Raw genomic sequence first — 19,890 nt, 5'->3', positions numbered from 1 at the left:
ACTGCAGCAGGGTAACATGATACAGGCTTATTACAATCTATGTATGATGTGTGGTTCTGCATAACATCAGTGCAATGCTCTTCAGCTTTTTTAATTTCTGTGTGTTTAAATGACTGTATCCCCTATTTTGCTATGCCTTTTGTACGCGTTAACATGAAGCATAGGGAATCTTTGGCAGCTGCCAGATGTTGGGTTCCAGATTGCATTTCTTTTTATCACCCTCTATCAAATCTGAACCTCTTAAGGCCAGATTCAACCTTCTGTTCGTCGTGTGCACTTTTGCCTTGGAAAATTATTTTTTGCATGAACTAATGGTTAATAATGAAAAGGATTACTTCTCTGAAATACCTCATTTATATTTTTTAATTAATTTTTTGTGAGTTTCTACAATACAACAAAAAAATCAACAAAATGGAGATTTATACGGTGCAAAACAAACGTGTCTAATATATAATTCATAGCAATAAGGAAAAAACACCCAAAATAGAATCATATAAAGTTAGTGTCCTCCCTACCCTCCCACTACAAAACTCTAGGCCTGTAGCGATGTACTACACACAGCGCTGAAATAACAACATGCAGTCAGTAAGTCGCTTCGAGACTAGTTTATTCAAACTTCATGGCGCTGGCATTCCACCTCTGCGGGCGGAAATTACATCAGAGGTGCATTACCAAAGTCTCCCTACGCGTGCTGGCTATTTGTGAGCCGGTTCGCCTGTGCAGAAAGTGGGTCGCCACATACCCCCCCCCCCCGCCCCCCCAGAACTGGTGATACACCCCCCAATGTCCACAGTCTGGATCAGCCTGTAGGAGGTCTGCCTCTGTGCCGCGGTGCCTGAACCTCGACCGGCTGCACCAAGTCCACATGGGCTGGTTTGAGTTGGTCCACCGTGAAAACCTCCTCTCTCCCCCCAATGTCCAGAAAGTATGTGGACCCGTTGTTGTTGATCACCTTCAACTGTTCCTCATATGGCCGCTGTAGCGGTGCCCGGTGTCCGCCTCTTCGTACAAACACAAACTTACAGTCCTGCAGGCCTTTGGGTACATGGGTCGGAGTCCATCCGTGCTGTGAAGTCGGCATGGGGGCCAGGTTGCTGGGCCTTTCGAGTAGTCTGTCCAGTTCTTCCTCTTGCCCCCTTGGGGCTGGTATGAACTCTCCCGGGACGGCCAGGGGTGCGCTGTACACCAACTCGGCCGACGAGGCGTGCAGATCCTTTTTGGGCGCTGTACGAATTCCAAGCAGGACCCAGGGATGCTCGTCCACCCAGTTAGGTCCTCTCAGGCGGGCCATGAGAGACGACTTCAAGTGACGGTGGAAGCATTCCACTAGTCCGTTCGACTGTGGGTGGTAGGCAGTAGTGTGGTGTAGCTGCGTTCCCGACAGGCTGGCCACAGCCGACCACAGGCTGGAAGTGAACTGGGCGCCTCTGTTGGAGTTAATGTGGGCCGGTACTCCAAAACATGCTACCCAGGTTGCAATCAGTGCTCAGGTGCAGGAATCGGCAGATGTGTCAGTGAGCGGGACCGCCTCTGGCCACCTCGTGAACCAGTCTACCATAGTTAGGAGGTACCGCGCTCCTCGGGACACTGGTAGGGGGCCCACGATATCCACATGAATGTGGTCGAACGTCCGGTGGGTGGGTTCGAACTGCTGCGGCGGGGCTTTAGTGTGCCACTGCACCTTGGCTGTTTGGCACCGTGCGCATGTTCTGGCTCATTCACTGACCTGCTTGCGAAGTCCGTGCCACACGAACTTGCTGGAGACCAGCTGGACGCTTGTCCTGATAGATGGGTGCGCCAAACCGTGTATGGAATCAAAAACTTGCCGCCTCCAGGCTGCCGGGGCGATGGGGCGAGGTTGGCTGGTAGCCACGTCGCACAGGAGGGTCCTCTCACCTGGGCCTACGAGAAAGTCCTGCAGTTGCAAACCCAAGACTGCAGTCCTGTAGCTGGGTATCTTGACTGCCTGCTGCGCCTCTGCCAATGCTGCATAGTCCACCCCCAGGGACAGGGCCTGGACAGCTGGTCTGGAGAGTGCATCCGCCACGATGTTGTCCTTTCCTGAAACATGCTGGATGCTGCTAGCGAGCTGACCAGGGATCGGACACCTTCGTGGATGCGAAGGTCAACGGTTTGTGGTCTGTGAATGCAGTGAACGGCCTGCCTTCTAAGAAGTACCTGAAATACCAGATTGCCAGATACAGTGCCAACAGCTCTGGGTCGAAAGCACTGTACTTGAGTTTGGGTGGTTGTAGGTGCTTGCTGAAGAACGCCAAGGGTTGCCAGCGCCCCTCGATGAGCTGCTCCAGCACCCCACCGACTGGTGTGTCGGATGCGTCCACCATGAGTGCGGTCAGAACGTCCGTTCTGGGGTCACCAGCATCGCGGCATCTGCCAAGGCTTCCTTGGCTTCAACTAAAGCGGCCGCGGCCTCCTCGTCCCAAGTAATGTCCGTGCCTTTACCCGACATCAAGGTGTACAAAGGGCGCATGATACGGGCTGCTGAGGGTAGGAAACGGTGGTAGAAGTTCACCATACCAACGAACTCCTGCAGGCCTGTGACCGTGTTGGGCCGGGCAAAGTGGCGGATCGCGTCTACCTTGGCGGGCAGAGGTGTTGCCCTGTCTTTGGTAATCCTGTGGCCCAGGAAGTCAATGGTATCGAGACTGAACTGGCATTCGGCTGGGTTGATCGTGAGGCCGAAATCACTCAAGTGGGAGTAGAGCTGGTGGAGATGGGACAGATGCTCCTGGCGACTACTGCTGGCTATAAGGATGTCGTCCAAATAGATGAACGCAAAGTCCAGGTCACATCCCACCGCATCCATTAGCCACTGGAATGTCTGTGCGGCATTCTTAAGGCCGAATGGCATTCGGAGGAACTTGAACAGGCCGAACGGGGTGATGAGTGCTGTTTTGGGGATGTCTTCAGGGTGTACTGGGATTTGATGGTATCCCCGGACGAGGTCTACGTTGGAAAATATTCTTGCCCTGTGCAGGTTTGCTGCAAAGTCCTGCATGTGTGGCACGGGGTAGCGGTCTGGAGTTGTAGCCTCGTTCAGTCTGTGGTAGTCACCGCATGGTCTCCAACCCCCAGCTGCTTTGGGCACCATGTGCAGGGTGGAGGCCCATAGGCTGTCTGACCTCCGTACGATCCCCAATTCCTCCATCCTCTTGAACTCCTCCTTCGCCAGGCTGAGCTTTTCCAGGGGAGCCTTCATGTGCGGGCGTGGAGGGGTGGTCCCTTGGTTGGGATGTGGTGCTGAACCCTATGTCTGGGCATGGCTGCCATGAACTGCGGTGCCAGAATCGATGTAAAGTCCGCCAGGATTCTGGTGAATTCGTTGTCCGACAGTGTGATGGAGTCCAGGTGTGGGGCCGGCAACTTGGCTTCACCCAGGGAGAACGTCTGGAAAGTCTCGGCATGTACCAGTCTTGCAAGTCAACTAGCAGGCTGTGAGCTCACAAGAAGTCCGCCCCCAGAAGTGGTTGGGCCACCACGGCCAGTGTGAAGTCCCATGTGAAGCGGCTGGCGCTGAAATGCAGCTGCACTGTGCGGGTGCCGTAGGTCCATATCATGCTGCCGTTTGCGGCCCTCAGGTTGGGTCCTGGCTTCCTGTTGCGGGTGTCCTACCCCGTCGGGGGCAAGATGCTGATTTCTGCTCCGGTGTCGACCAAGAAGTGGTGTCCCGACTGTTTGTCCCAGACGTTCAAGAGGCTGTCCTGGTGGCCAGCCGCCATAGTCATTAGTGGCAGCTGGCCTTGGCCCTGGCCCTTGCAGGGCGGGCGACAATGGCGGGCTTTTGTGCGCCACCGCTGGTGGTAGAAACACCACTGATCATTGTCCTCCTCACTCCTGCCTCTGTGTTGTATGCGCTCCCCTGCCGGGCCTGGTCTGGTCTGCTGTTGGGTGCATGGCCTGGTAATCTGACCGACGGACGCCAAGCTCTCCCTCTTGACTTTCCACAGCACGTCTGCCCGGGCTGCCACCTTCCGGGGGTCGCTGAAATCTGCGTCGGCCAGCAGCAGATGTATGTCCCCGTGCAGTTGCTCTAGGAACGCTTGCTCAAACATGAGGCAGGGCTTGTGTCCATCAGCCAGGGACAGCATCTCGTTCATCAATGCTGACGGCAGTCTGTCTCCCAAACCGTCCAGGTGAAGCAGGCGGGCACCCCGCTCACGCCGCGAGAGGCCAAAGGTCCCAATAAGCAGCACTTTGAATGCTTCATATTTGTCTTCTTCCGGGGGCGACTGTATGAAATCTGCAACCTGGGCGGCCGTCTCCTGGTCAAGGGCGCTCACCACGTGATAGTAACACGTGGAATTAGAGGATATCTGCTGAATCTGGAACTGGGCTTCTGCTTGGCTAAACCACACGCGTAGTCGCAGTGTCCAGAAAGTTGGCAGTTTTAGCGAAACTACGTGAACAGGTGAAGAGTCGGTCATCTTTGGTCCAAATCTCGTTTGGACCGTCGGGGTCACCAATGTAGCAATGTGCTACACACAGCGCTGAAATAACGACACGCAGTCGGTAAGTCGCTTTGAGACTAGTTTATTCAAACTTTGTGGCGCTGGCATTTAATCCCTAGCGCCCGCCCTCTCCGGGCGGAAATGACGTCAGCGGTGCATTACCAAAGTCTTCCCCCCGCGTGCTGACTATTTGTGAGCCGGTTCACCTGCGCAGAAAGTGGGTCGCCACAGGCCAACCATTTTAATGTGTAAAAGAGAAATTTAATCGGAACGTTTGACCCCACAGAGCTGTAAATATATATTAAAAAATATAGTGCCTACTACCAAAACTATAATGTAATTCACATCAAAAAAAATCATAAAAAAAGCTGAAATTAAGAGATTATAGCACAAAAAAAGGATAAACTTAATCTAAAGAGGAGTTACAAAATTATTCAAGGTCCCCACACCTTATGAAACTTTATGTCCGAATGAGAGGTGAATAATGAATCTTTTTTTGATTCGTTAGATTCTATTATTTCATCCTATCTATGGAAGGGCAAACATTCCAGACTTAACAAGGCTCACCTTCAAAAACCTAAAAAGCAAGGTGGTATGGCCTTGCCTAATTTTCATTTATATTATTGGGCAGCCAATATTCATTGTCTTACTTTTTGGTCCTTATTTCATAATCAGCCTGACTGCCCAAATGCGTGGCAGTGGGGTTGAACTCTAGTAAGGATCTCTCCATTTCTGCACTTCTTGAATCCTCACTTCCTTGTCACTCGCCTAGACTAAATGTTAATCCTCTTTTTAGACATACTCTGAGACTACGGGCTCAGTTCAGAAAATATAATGGCCTTCATGGTTTCTCTCTCTCTAGTTCTATTTTACACAATCATCTTTTCCTACCTTCTATGCAAGACTCAACATTTCATGATTGGTACAGAAATGGCATTAGGCGCTTTGAAGATCTTTTCACAGATAATCGTTTTGCAACTTTTCAACAACTGTCTGCAAAGTTTAACCTACCTAATACTCACTTCTTTAGATATCTTCAAATTAGACATTTCATTAATCCTCTAATATCAAACTTTCCTGAGATGCCCGAGAAAAAGGTTGTGGGCCTGTTTCTTTGTATTAATACATTGGGCAAAGGTTTAATATCTACTATTCATGATAAGTTAATGATCTTGAGGCATGCCCTGTTCGATTAAATTAGAACTGCCTGGGAGCATGATTTAAATATTCCTTTGTCTGATGAGGTTTGGGATTCAATTCTTAAGTCAGTTAACTCAACCTCTTTATGTGCTCACCACCACCTTTTGCAGTTTAAGGTTGTACATAAGGCCCATATGTCTGAAACTAAATTATCGCAGTTTTATCCTGACATTAGTCCCGTTCGTGACAAATGTAAAGGGGGCGCGAGGCTTCTCTTATTCATATGTACCGGGGTTGTCCTAGTCTAGAGAAATTCTGGAGAGAAGTTTTTTTTAACTTTATCCCATATTCTTAATTGCCACTTAGAACCTAATCCTCTGATTGCTCTTTTTGGCACCTTCCGGTGAAGTAGACATGCATTTGAGTCCAATTAAATGTAGAACATTATCTTTTGCCTCTCTTTTGGCTAGATGGTTAGTTTTTCTTAGGTGGAGAGATGCTGCCCCACCCACTCATGCTCAATAGCTTAGTGATATTATGTCCTGCTTAGACCTTGAAAATACCTCATTTATAATTAAATAAAAATATTAATATTGCTGCACAATGGCCAACAGCAGGTGCAGCCACCAAAAGCAAACAATAAGGGATTCTTATAAGGGTGATCCTGGTAAGGTCATAGTTCCTGACCATCCCATGTTGTCCTGTTGATCAATTGAGCAATGACAAATCTACCTGTTGGCTAGAAGTTCTGTGGCTGAACACAGATTTTTATGACAATCCTGCAACTTTCCTGATCATTTTGTTTTAACCTGGTGACCATTGCCAGCTCAAACTTTACTGTATTCAGTTTTACTACTTGCTGTGCTATAAATTGAACAGAAAGCCCTTGCATTAATGTTGAATACCAGAAAGATTTATCTTTTTCATTAATGCCATTTTATTTTACTAAGATCTATTTTTAATAATGAGATTTTTGCACAAATGAAATGTTGTTTCATGCTGCTTCATGTACAAATGCAAAAACTATGAGACAATTTTCAGGAAGTTTCATGCTCCCGTTGTTTTGCCTTCTGGAGGGAAGCCAAAAACCATATCCTGTTGTCTATGATACTGAATTCAGAAGCTCAGCTTTCCAGGATGTTGATAATTTTCACTTTGTTTGGGTCAACCAGTCTGTCATTGTGGTATGTGGGCCCAGGTTTATAGTATCAACTATTAGTTTTGGTTCAAGATTACTTGTTTCCTCAGGTTTAAGCGAAACTTTTCTCTTTAACAACGGGCTGTAATTCCCACACTGTTTAGTGGCCAATACCAAAGACGATTTACTTACAGTTTTGTAATCTTGTCATAATGAGACCTTTTCTCAGTTTGCTTTTGGTGAAACCTTAATCTTAGTTTGTTAAGCTCAAGACTCGAGGATGCTGTCCATGTTCTGTGAGCTTCCAAATCTCTGTTAAGTATATCTGTCTTGCCCAGTCTGTCATTGTTAATTTATTTTGGCTCCCCATTGCTGAACACATAGAATGAGTCCCCCGTTTGTGTTTAAATTCCATCACTGTTTCATCCCTCTAATTAAGGCCCTCAAGAAATCCAGCAGCTCATTTTTGTATGATTGGCCACTCCTCAAACTCTGATTTTCAAAGCAAACCCCCCCCTATTTTCACCCTTCTACTGGCAGCAATGCCTTCAGCTTCCATGCACTGGGTTTCTTGAGGTAATTTTGTCCTTTTTTCATCTTCCATTTCCAGCTTGCACTCCTTTAAGACCCTTCTTTAGATCTATTCCTTTAACCAAGTTTTTGATCTTTCTTCCATCAACATTCAACTTGGGGGTCCATATTTTGATTACACCTTTATTATGTGCCTTGGGATATTTTTCTGTTTTCTGTTCAAAGAAGAATAGACGTTCAAGTTGTTTCTTGCCAGCTATTGCCTGTCAGGACACAGTCAATGAAATAATCCAGTCAACACACACAGAATGCTGGTGGAACACAGCAGGCCAGGCAGCATCTATAGGGAGAAGCACTGTCGAAGGGTCTCAGCCCGAAACATCAACAGTGCTTCTCCCTATAGATGCTGCCTGGCCTGCTGCATTCCACCAGCATTTTGTGTGTGTTGCTTGAATTTCCAGCATCTGCAGATTTCCTCGTGTTTGCGAAATAATCCAGTAGTGTATTTTGATTGTCAGCTATTAAAAGTACTTGGATGACAATATGTAGAAAATATATACATTTTATATATTGAAAGAATTGCCTTATCAATGTTGATAGAACTTTCTAAAATGAGTGACACTGTGATCATGTAACATTGTGCTATTAGTAATGTGTGCTTTAAACATTAGTTTGCCCAGGATGAACATCCCTGTACTTTTCATCATTTTTCTAATTTGTGCTTTCCTAAATGTCTCTTAAATGTAAAGATTGTATCTGACTCTAGCACCACCTCTGTCAGCTATTTCCAGATATCAACCACTCTATGTAAAACAAACTTTACCCTATTACCTTAAACCTACAGCTGAAGTCAGAAGTGTACATACACTTAGGTTGAAGTAATTAAAACTCATTGTTTAACCATGCCACAGATTTCGTATTAGCAAACTATAGTTTTGGCAAGACGCTGAGGACATTTACTTTGTGCATGACATGAGTAATTTTTCCAACAATTGTTTACAGACAGATTATTTCACTTTTAATTGACTATATCACAATTCCAGTGGGTCAGTAGTTTACAAACAAAATCAAAAGAAATCAGAAATCAGACCTCAGAAAAAAAATTGTGGACCTCCACAAGTCTGGTTCATCCTTGGAAGCAATTTCCGAATGCCTGAAGGTACCACGTTTATCTGTACAAATAATAATACGCAAGTATAAACACCATGGAACCATGCAGCTGTCATACTGCTCAGGAAGGAGATACATTCTGTCTCCTAGAGATGAACGTACTTTGGCGCAAAAAGTGCAAATCAATCCCAGAACAACAGCAAAGGACCTTGTGAAGATGCTGGAGGAAACAGGTAGACAAATATCTATATCCACAGTAAAACGAGTCCTATATTGCCATAACCTGAAAGGCTGCTCAGCACGGAAGAAGCCACTGCTTCAAAACCGCCATAAAAAAGCCAAACTACAGTTTGCAAGTGCACATGGGGACAAAGTTCTTACTTTTTGGAGAAATGTCCTCTGGTCTGAAGAAACAAAAATTGAACTGCTGGCCATAATGACCATCGTTATGTTTGGAGGAAAAAGGGTGAGGCTTGCAAGCCGAAGAACACCATCCCAATCGTGATACAGAGGGGTGGCAGCATCATGTTGTGGGGGTGCTTTGCTGCAGGAGGGACTGGTGCACTTCACAGAATAGATGGCATCATGAGGAAGAAAAACTATGTGGATATATTGAAGCAACATCTCAAGACATCAGCCAGGAGGTTAAAGTTCGGTTGCAGATGGGTTTTCCAAATGGACAATGACCCCAAGCATACCTCCAAAGTTGTGGCAAAATTGCTTAAGGACAACAAAGTCAAGGTATTGGAGTTGCCACCACAAAGCCCTGACCTCAATCCAATAGAAAATTTGTGGGCAGAACTGAAAAAGCGTTTGCGAGCAAGGAGGCCTACACACCTGACTCAGTTACACGAGTTCTGTCTGGAGGAATGGAACAAAATTTTAGCAACTTATTGTGAGAAGATTGTGGAAGGCGACCCAAAACGTTTGAACCAAGTTAAACAATTTAAGCACAATGCTACCAAATACTAACAAAATGCATGTAAACTTCTAACCCACTGGGAATGTGATGAACGAAATAAAAACTGAAATAATTCATTCTCTCTGCTATTATTCTGACATTTCATATTCTTAAAGTAGTGATCCTAACTGACCTAAGACAGGAAATGTTTTCTAGGATTAAATATTAGGAATTGTGAAAAACTGAGTTTAAATGTATTTGGCTAAGGTGTATGTGAACTTCTGACTTCAACTGTTTGCCTCTTGTTTATCCAATTTCTCCCCCTAACTAAAGTCCCCCAACTGATGGACGTCCTGCACTCTCTCCAACACAACCATATTCTGCCTATAGTTTGGAGACCTGAGCTGTACACCCAGTGTGTTCTAATAATTTTTTACATTGCAACTTTTTAATCTATGGCCCAACCTATAAAGGCTAGGATGCTGTAATGTTATCTACTTTCGGTTTTCAAGGATCTATAGACTTGAAACTCAAGGTTCTTTTCATCAACATCCCTCAGCACCTTAGCGTTTACCGCATATGCCCTACCCCTTATTTTGGATCCAGTTAGTCAGTGCACCTTGAATCCCATGTGTCTTAATCTTGTGCCCAGTCTACCACATGGATCTTGGCAAACACTTTACAAAAATTCATATAGAGACTGCATCTACTGCCATGCCTTCATCAACCTTCTTCGTTATCTCCTCAGAAACACAATTAAATTAGTGAGCAAGGATTTTGTCAAGTATTTCCCCATTTTAAATAAAGAAACCATATTAGACGTCCCCCAGTCTCCCAGCACCTCAGCATCTTAACGAAGAAGCAGAAATTTTCCCAATGTCCAACCTATTTCCTCCATTGCTTCCCAACCAAACTGGGCAAGAGCTCATCCAGTTCTGCCCATCTTGTGCATCTGTTTACTTTTAACTATTTTGTGATGTCCAACAAATCCACAGTAAGGCATACTCTTGAATATCCATGTACCCTTCCCTGAACTTACCATCTTTTAGGGATATAGCAGTGAAAACAGTACTGTGCAAAAGTCTTAGGTGCACGAACTGTATATATGTACCTAAGACTTTTGCACAGTACTCTATTTGTCAATGTGGAGTGGAAAGCCAGTTTGGAATTCTGGTGGGAGTAAAGGATATTGAGAATGGCGAGTGCGGAGCATTACTAGATGAGTGTGGGACAGGTGGCAGAGAATGAGTGCCAGAGGCGGGTTAGTGTTGATACAGACGCACCCAGCCCTGAGACACCAGACAAGGTAATTTGATTTCAAACAATCGGTTTATTGAGAATGTGTCTCTGTTGCTTCCCACTCCCTCCTCTCTCCCTTCCCCTTTTCCCAACCATGGTACACCTCTCCCTGCCCCTTTCCCACTATCAATCCACAATTTAAAAACATCATATCAAAATCAGGTTTATCACTACTCACAAATGTCATGAATTTTTTTTTTGTGGCAGTAGTACAATGCAATGCATAAAATTTCTACAGTACTGTGCAAAAGTGTAAGGGCTTGCACTCAGTGTCAGCAAGATGGTTGTACTGACAGTGGACTTCAGGAAGGAGAAGTCAGGCGAACTTCTCCCTGTCTTCATCGAGGAGTCAGTAGTGAAAAGGGTGAGCAGCATCGAGTTCCTGGCTGTCAATATCTCAGAGGATCCATTTTGGGTTCAACATGTTGATGCAATTCCAAAGAAAGCATGTCAGCAGCTATTTGTTATTATGAGTTTGAGGAGGTTTGGTATGTCACCAAAGACTCTGGCAAGTTTCTACAGATTTACTGTGGAAAACATTTTGACTGGTTGCATCATTGTCTGATATGGAGGCTCCAACGCACAAGTCTGAAAAAGGCTGTGGAGGATTGTAGACTTAGCCAACTCCATCACAGGTACAAGCCAACCCACCATCAAGAAAATCTTCAGAAGGCAGTACATCAAGAAGGAAGCATTCATCATTAAGGAATCTCACCATCCAGGATATGATGTCTTCTCATTACTACCATCAGACAGGAGATACAGGAGCCTGAAGACACATTCAATATTTTAGGAACAGCTCCTTCCCCTCTGCTATCAGATTTCTGAATGGTTCATGACCTATTTGTCTTTTGCATTTTTTTTATTTTAGATGTCATAAATTCTTTTTATGTCTTGTACTGCACTGCTGCCACAAAATAAATTTCACAACATATGTCTGTGATAATAAACATGATCCTGATTCCTTTATGTCCTTCTCCAAGGGTGAATGCAGATTAAAAGTATTCATTTAGGATCTCGCTCACATTGCTCACCATTTTAGTGGGTTAACCCCTCCTTCCCTGGCTGCCCTCTCATTTGTGGTTAACTGATACAACACCTGTCATTGATTTTGTCAATGGAATCTTCAGGGAAGCTCATTTCATAACCTTCTAATATAAATGGCTGTCAAATGTATCTATTTGCTGCTATATTTTATTGATTTAAAAACATTGTTTATCTTGATGTGTGAAGAATACAAGACAGGATAGTTAAGATGGACTAAAACTCAACAAAGCAAACAATAAAGAGAAAAGGGGTAAGGTATAAGAGAGGCATTTAGTGGAATAAGAATGGTGGCTGTCTATTTTTTTGGATAGAGAGATTGATTTTTAAAAAATTAGCACTTTTTTATAAAATTTTGGAAGCTTGGCTGAATATAATATTAGTATTTTTAGCAAATGTTTGTCCATATTTGCAAATTATTTTGTTCTTTTCTCATGGCTCCTATGCATTTAAGTACTTCATTTATTTGTTAATGTGAACTTTTTTTGCTCAGGGTGTCATTGGCAAAACAAAAGCTTTTAGAAGCAGTTAAAATGAAGCAATTGTGAGCAGTTTTACGGATAAATTTCAACGTAATGTCCTTTAAGCAAAATGTTCTTTCAAATTAACTTGAACTATAAAGTTGGTTAAAACTTTTTTCTGTTGATGAATGTATTGTTCAACTGCTGGATAAATGTCACATTAATTGTTTTTGTTTTATTCTTCCTGCAGGTGACAGATAAATCGGTGAAAACATTTGCAGAACATTGTCCTCTGCTGCAGTATGTGGGTTTTATGGGCTGCTCTGTCACATCCCAAGGAGTCATTCACCTCACTAGGGTAAGTGGTGGGATAACAACCATTTATTATAAATCTTTATAATTACTGCTAAATCTGTAACCATATTTCTGAATAAACATGAAGTTAGACATGAGGACAGAAATAACAGTTCTCTTGCACTCCACTTTTATAAGGTGGGTTTGGACTTCTGTAAAATGAAAACTTGATGAAATATCTTTGAAGGATTTATGTCTGGATTATGCATGCAATAGGGTACATAAATGATATCCTGAAATATTTCAAAATTATTGTGGAGAATGCATCCAAATTCTCCACTTCTATACATTTAAATGTGAAGTTTCTATCTATTGAAAAAAAATGGAAAGGAAGGTTTTTAAGGGAAAAAAAGCATGAACTGAATTCTGAATGATTAATTTTAATTAACTGAATAACACTACAATGCAGTGCTAAACAAGGACTAAATATGAAAAAGCCTAGTCGAGAGTCATAGTGTTGAGGCTCTTTGGCCTCCCCATGTCCATTGTACTATCTGCTTTGATCCCATTTACCTGCATGATATCCATAGCCTTTTAAACCTGGTGATATTCTTTTTGCATGCTCTTAAAGTATCTGTCTCTAGCACCTCTTCAAGCACACATTCCAGACTCTTGCTTTCCATATTGTGGAACAAAAATCTACTCCCTAGAGTCCCTCTAATTCTCTTACTTTTCATCTTAAATCTAAACCCTCTTGCTCTAGACAGCCCCACTGTAGGACAAAGGTTTTAATTATTTTCCCCATTTATACTTCTGTCGGAGTCCCCCTCAATTTCTGGCTTCAGGGAAAGCAAATCCAGCCTGTTCGGTCACTCTTTTTGAAAATGCTCCAGTCCAGGCGATGTCCTTGTGGATCTCCCCTATACTCTGTCCAGCACAATCACATTCATTCTATGGTGTGGCAATCAGAAATGCATTCCATACTCCAGCTGTAGCCAAACCAACATGTGGAATAGAACATCCAGGCTCTCATTCTGTGCCACCCTCATTCAAATGGAATCTTTCATGGCTGCTGGATGTCCTAACACATTTCAGAACTGATAACATATTTTTGAAATTGAAGATGGAACCAACTTCCACCCAGTTTGTTTCAAATGCTTAAGAAAAAAGCACTCTCAGTAGATTAATGAGGAAAGAGACAAAACTTGATTGAAAATCATAACAAAAGAAAAATCTTGCAGTATTCCTGGTGAAGGGAGAAAATAGAAAGAATTTTAAATGATATTACTACAATGAGGAGTATGGAAAAATGCTACAAAGATTATCAAAATCAAATAGCATCCAGTTTAGCCAGATCTCTGGCTATAAACTTAATTTACATAAGAGTGAACTTCTCCCAATTAATAAAGAAGCGCAAGAACTAACATTTCATGATCTCCCTTTTAAAGTAGTCCATAATCAATTTACTTATCTTGGAATTACAGTCACAAGGAAGTTTAAAGATCTCTTTCTTGAAAACTTTGCCAATCTTTCATATGCTATAAAACAGTCTGGTACAATGGTCACCTCTATCTATGTCTTTGGTAGGTCGTATTAATGTTGTTAAAATGTATGTTCTCCCCAAATTTTTATACCTATTTCAATCTATCCCAATTTTTATTCCTAAATCTTTTTTTGATTCCTTAGACTCTATTATTTTGTCATATCTGTGGCAGAATAAGCGCTCTAGAATTAATAAAATCCAGCTCCAAAAATCTAAAAAAGAGGGTGGCATGGCTTTACCTAACTTTCGTTTATATTATTGGGCAGCTAATATACGTTGTGCTACCTTCTGGTCTTTCTTCCATGGCCAACCCGAATGCCCTAACTGGGTGGCGATGGAGCTGAGCTCCACTAAAGAATTATCTATCTCTGCACTTCTTGGCTCTGCACTCCCTAGTAGTCTGCCCAGATCAATAGCTAATCCTCTTGTTAGACACACTTTGCGTATATGGGCTCAGATCAGGAAATGCTATGGTTTCCAGGGGTTTTCCGTTTCCAGCCCTATTGCTCATAATCACCTTTTTTTTACCTACGACATACGATTCAGCATTCCAGGTTTGGTATAGGAAGGGCATTAGACATTTTGAAGATCTTTTCATTGATAATCGCTTCGTTTCTTTTCAGCAGCTCTCTGTTAAGTTCAATCTGCCCAATGCTCATTTTTTCAGATATCTCCAAATCCGACACTTTATTGTTCCTTTAATTCCTAACTTTCCTGAAATGCCTGCGAAAAATGCTATGGACCTATTTCTTTCCATGAATCCACTAGGTAAAGGCTTAATATCAATCATCCGAGATAAACTAGCAGACTTACGTCAGGCCTCCATGGATAAAATCAAAATGGCCTGGGAGCAGGATTTAAATATATCCTTATCTGAGGAGAGCTGGGATTCAGTTCTCAAATTGGTTAACTCAACCTCTCTTTGTGCTCGCCACTGCCTTTTACAGTTTAAGATAGAGCCCATTTGTCTAAATCTAAACTATCTTGATTCTACCCTAGCGTTAGTCCGCTCTGTGATAAGTGCAAGAGGGGCGTGGCCTCTCTCATCCATATGTACTGGTTCTGTCCTAGCTTGGAGAAATTCTGGAAAGATGTCTTCACTACGTTATCGTGTATTCTGAATCAGCGCCTAGAACCAAACCCCTTAATTGCTCTGTTCGGTTTTTGGGGCGAGACAGATTTATGTCTGGGTCCGACCAAATGCCGAATATTATCCTTTGCCTCTCTCCTGGCTAGACGCTTGATCCTCCTCAGATGGAGAGATGTTGCCCCGCCCACTCATGCTCAATGGCTTAACGACATCATGGCCTGTTTGGACCTCGAAAAAATTCATCATTCAGTTCTCAATTCGGATCTAAAGTTCCATAAGGTCTGGGGACCTTTTATCGAGTACTTTCATAACCTTCCTCTTGACTAGGGATTTTTTTTCTTTTTGGTCCCTTGCTTTCAGCTTTTTTTTTCTGGTAGAAGGCATTATTACCCTCTGTTGCTGAGTGTATTCACAGTCTGGGAGTTTGGCTGTCCTGACTTATACTCTCTATATTGTGTTGTGGTTGGTCTGGAGTTGCTGTTGTTTTTTCTTGTGTTGTGGGGCTTGGGGAGGACACTAAGCTTACTTGTCTTTAATTCAGGTGCTTTTTTTTGCTAAATTCTCTTCCTTTGTAGCATATTGTTATTGTATGCTTAATTTTGCACTGTTTTAATGTTCCTCATTGGGATTTGGGGTTTTTAATTTGTAAAATGTTTTGAAAAACTAATTAAAAAAAAGGGTTTAAAAATAAATAAATAAATAAATCGAATGGCAGTAATTTTACAATTTTATTAGAAGATAAATGATGGAAAGGAGGTCTGTGAACTCTTCCTAAACTGGTAACAGGTAAATTTTAAACAAAAATGAGGAAATGGCAGGTATATTTTAATTATTTTATGATTTATATAGAAGGAAGAGTGATAGCAGGTTTGATATACCAACCAGCGAATTATCAATCAGATAGCTTATAGTGAATGAATTTTATAAAGATTTTAATAGATCCAAAAAGGGTGGTATTAGTTTTGCTTGATCAACTGATTATTTCAAAAATGGATGGAATTTTTTGTACTCTGGTTTAAGAAAGTACTTAATTTAAGAAACCATCAATTGAAACTATAGACAAGTTGTTGGCATGGATGAGAAACTTCTATGTATGACAGAAGACAAAGACCATAGATTAGGTGATTGAGGAGCCTGTGAGGATTCATTTAAGTACTTAAAATATTCATTTATGAACATCTTAGATAATAGAGATATATAAATGGTCAAAGTAGGAAGCCATGTGTAGACAAGTTTTGATTGGCATTATAGTACTCAGAGACATTGTGGTCCAGAGGGCTTATTCCCATACTGTACTTTTGCATGCTCTACTGTTTATTTTTTAATAACATAGTAATCTTCCATTGAAAGTTCAGATTAAAATACAGCTGTGAGAATTTAACATGGCCAAACGAATGTTACTATATGCAGGAGTTACTAGAACAGCATGAGAAATCTAAAATAAGTCATTTCACTAACACCAGAGATTCTGCAAATGCTGGGAATCCAGAGCAACACTTCTTCAGTACTGCAGTGGAATGTCAGCATAGATTTTTAAACTTAAATCCCTGGAGTGGGAATTGAACATGGAATCTAAGAGGCTCAAGTTCAACATTTGAACCGACATTTCTTTTGTCATCCACAGCTTTGTTACAGAGGAAAAGAGATTCCATTTTGGCTTTATAAGATCCAAAAGTCCACTGGCACTTCTCACATTAATCTTCACTTTTATTTTCTCACTTGATTGTTATTTATTACTGATGTTGCAAAGCATCAATATGTCTTTAGTTCAGTTGCAAAAGAACCAACTAATTAAAAGTAAATATATTTACCATCTCTGTTTCATGGTAAAACTTTTTTTCCTGTTAGTGGCAGTCTTCGAGGAATCAAGGTAATCCTCACATTCTGAAAATAGCAAAGAGGAGACTGTCAATTCTACAATGGTGTAAGTCCATTGTGTCTTGGTTCTAATGGGACTTGTGTCTAATTCATAATAACTTGATTGCAGATCAGTTATCTGGATTCAGCAGGCAGTGGGATATTGCTTCTTTAGGACATCTTACATTAAGCTCTGCAGATTACCTCCTCCAGGCTATTTATTATAAATGTATTGTGTGCTCTGCTTTTTATTCCCCTAGTTGTTTTAAAAACTAATAATTTTTCTTCTTCTTTCTTCCTGTCATTGCATGACACTGAGTGCCACTTAAGAATTCACAAAGGCAGCCTTAGGTTGTTGAAGAAATAAAATCTATCCTGTTTCATCAACACACTATACTGTATATCCACATGCTCTGGTAAAGTGGCTTGCTAGGGATAAATTTCACAAAATGGGTTTGTTCCTTTTATTAAGTGTTTTCCTCAGTCTGTGATTTGTTAAAGTTGCTGCAAAAAGTCCCCATGATTCTAACGAGTAGAGCAGGCTAGATGGGGGGAGGGGGTGAAAAATGATCAATTGTCTATAATTGAAAATGTACATGCAATGTGTATTTCTTGATCAATGGCTTTTTTTTACAAGACAAATTCTTTATAGCCTTCAGCTTCAAATAATTAGTTTTGGATTTATCATTATCACTTTTAGATATAAGCTGTTAACATTCCATTTTCTCACAAATTATTATGCTGTAGAGTGGTATAAAATCAATAATTGCAACTGTAATTTTATATAACTTTGTTGTGAGTATCCAAGGTGTTGTATATTGTACGATACTGTGGGAAGTTAGAGAAGAAATTACAGGAGTCCTGGCTAAGATACACTCAGTGGCCATTATTTTAGGTACAGGAATGGAACCGGATGTGGTTTTCTGCTGCTGTAGTCCATACACTTCAAGGTTTGATGTGTTGTGTATTCAAAGATACCCTTCTGCACACCACTGTTGTAACATTTGGTTATTTGAGTTATTGTTGTCTTGCTTTCAGCTAGAACCAGTCTAGCCATTCTCCTCTGATCTAGAGTCATAGGGGTCATACAATACTCATGCAGAAATCGGCCCTTTGACCTATCAAATCTATGCATAACCATTAATTTGCTTAGTCCCACTGAACCGCAATCGACCATAGCTCTGCATACCCCTCCCATCCATGTACCCTTCCAAATTTCTATTATATGTTGCAAATGATCCCACATCCATCACTTGCACTGGCAGCTCATTACACACCTTCACCACAACATGAGTGAAAAAGTTCTCTATTATGTTCCCCTTAAATATTTCACCTTTCACCCTTAGCCCATGTCCTCTAATTTATTCTCACTCATTCTCAGTGGAAATTGCCTGCTTGCATTTATCCTCTCTATAGCCCTCATATTTTGTATACTGTACCTCTACCAAATTTCCCCTCAATCTTCTGTGTTTTGGGGAATAAAATCCTAATCTATTCAGCCTTTCCCTATAAATCTGGTCCTCAAGTCACAGCAACATCCTTGTAAATTTTCTCTGCACTTTCTTTAAAACTAACAGAAGGCAACTAAGACAGTCATTCAGAAGCTAAAGATGGAACACGAAAGCAAGCTAGCCAATAATATTAAAGAGGATACCAAAAGTTTTTTCAGATACATAAAGTTTAAAAAAAGAGGCGTAAGTGGATATCAGACTGCTGGAAAACAATGCTGGAGAGCTAGTAAAGGGGGACAACAAAATGGCTGACGAACTGAATAAGTATTTTGCACCAGCTTCACTGTGGAAGACACTAGCAGTGGTGGTAGAAGTTCCAGGTGTTAGGGGGCATAAAGTGTGTGAAGTTACCATAACTAGAGAGAAGTTGCTTGAAAGGACTGAAGGCAAATAAGTCATCTGGACCAGATGGTATACACCCAAGAGTTCTGAAAGAGCTGGCTGAATGAGATCATAGAAGCATTAGTAATGATCTTTCAAAAATTACTGGTTTCTGGAATGGTTCCAGAAGACTAGAAAATTGTAAATGTCAATCCACTCTTCAAGAAGGGAGAGAGGTAGTAGAAAGGAAACTATAGGCCAGTTAGTCTGAACTCAGTAGTTGGAAAAATGTTGGAGTTGATTATTAGGGATGAGGACTCAGGTTACTAGGAAGCACTTGATAAAATAGGTCGTAGTCAGTATTTTTCCTCAAGGGAAAATGTTGCCTGACAAATCTGTTGGAATTCTTTGAAGAAATAACAAGTAGGATAGACAAAGGAGAATTGGGTCATATTGTGTACTTGAATTTTCAGAAGGTCATTGACAGGGTGGCACACATGAAGCTGCTTAACAAGCTGCAAGTCCAGGGTATTACAAAAAAGATTCAAGCATGGATAAAGCAGTGGCTGATTGGAAGAGGCAAAGAGTGGGAATAAAGGGAGCCTTTTCTGGCTGGCTACTAGTGACTACTGGTGTTCCACAGGGTTCTCTGTTGGGACTGATTCCTTTTACGCTATATGTCAATGATTTGGATGATGGAATTGAAGGCTTTGTTGAAAAGTTTGCAGACAATATGAAAGTAGGTGGAGGTGCAGGTAGTTTTGAGGAAGTAAAGCCACTGGAAGGGCAAATAAATGGCAGATGGAATACAGTATTGGGAAGTGTATGGTCATACACATTGGTAGAGGAAATGAAAGTGTTGACTAATTTCTAAATAGAGAGAAAATACAAAAAACTGAGCTGCAAAGGGACATGGGAGTCCTTGTGTAGGATTCTCGAAAGGTTAACTTTCAGGTTGAGTCTGTGGTGAGGAAAGGCAAATGCAATGTTAGCATTAATTTCAAGATGACTAAAATATGAAAGCAAGGATGCAATGTTGATCAGTCTTGGCCTAAAATACTACTCACTTGTAGTATTGTGAGCAATTCTGGGCTCCTTATTGTAGAAACTGGAGAAGGTTCAAAGGAGATTCACGAAAATGAGTCCAGGATTGAGTGGCTTGTCATATGAAGAACATTTGC

At 41.9% G+C, this 19,890-nt stretch overlaps 2 protein-coding genes across 2 annotated transcripts in view; both read left to right on the top strand.

The window, feature by feature from the left end:
• Nucleotides 1-19,890, top strand: part of fbxl17 (F-box and leucine-rich repeat protein 17) — a 706,116-nt gene that overhangs the window by 226,976 nt on the left and 459,250 nt on the right. The window contains exon 6 of the mRNA XM_059969495.1: nucleotides 12,344-12,451. Within this exon, the coding sequence (XP_059825478.1) occupies nucleotides 12,344-12,451 (108 nt within the window). The remainder of the gene's footprint in view (nucleotides 1-12,343; nucleotides 12,452-19,890) is intronic.
• The window catches only part of LOC132393977 (general transcription factor II-I repeat domain-containing protein 2-like), a 210,513-nt gene that overhangs the window by 26,691 nt on the left and 163,932 nt on the right, over nucleotides 1-19,890 (top strand). The gene's annotated exons all lie outside the window — the stretch shown is intronic.

This window comes from Hypanus sabinus, chromosome 5 (genome assembly GCF_030144855.1).
Source record: "Hypanus sabinus isolate sHypSab1 chromosome 5, sHypSab1.hap1, whole genome shotgun sequence".
In the NCBI taxonomy this organism is placed as follows: domain Eukaryota; kingdom Metazoa; phylum Chordata; class Chondrichthyes; order Myliobatiformes; family Dasyatidae; genus Hypanus; species Hypanus sabinus.
This window is presented reverse-complemented; position numbering and strand designations above follow the sequence as displayed.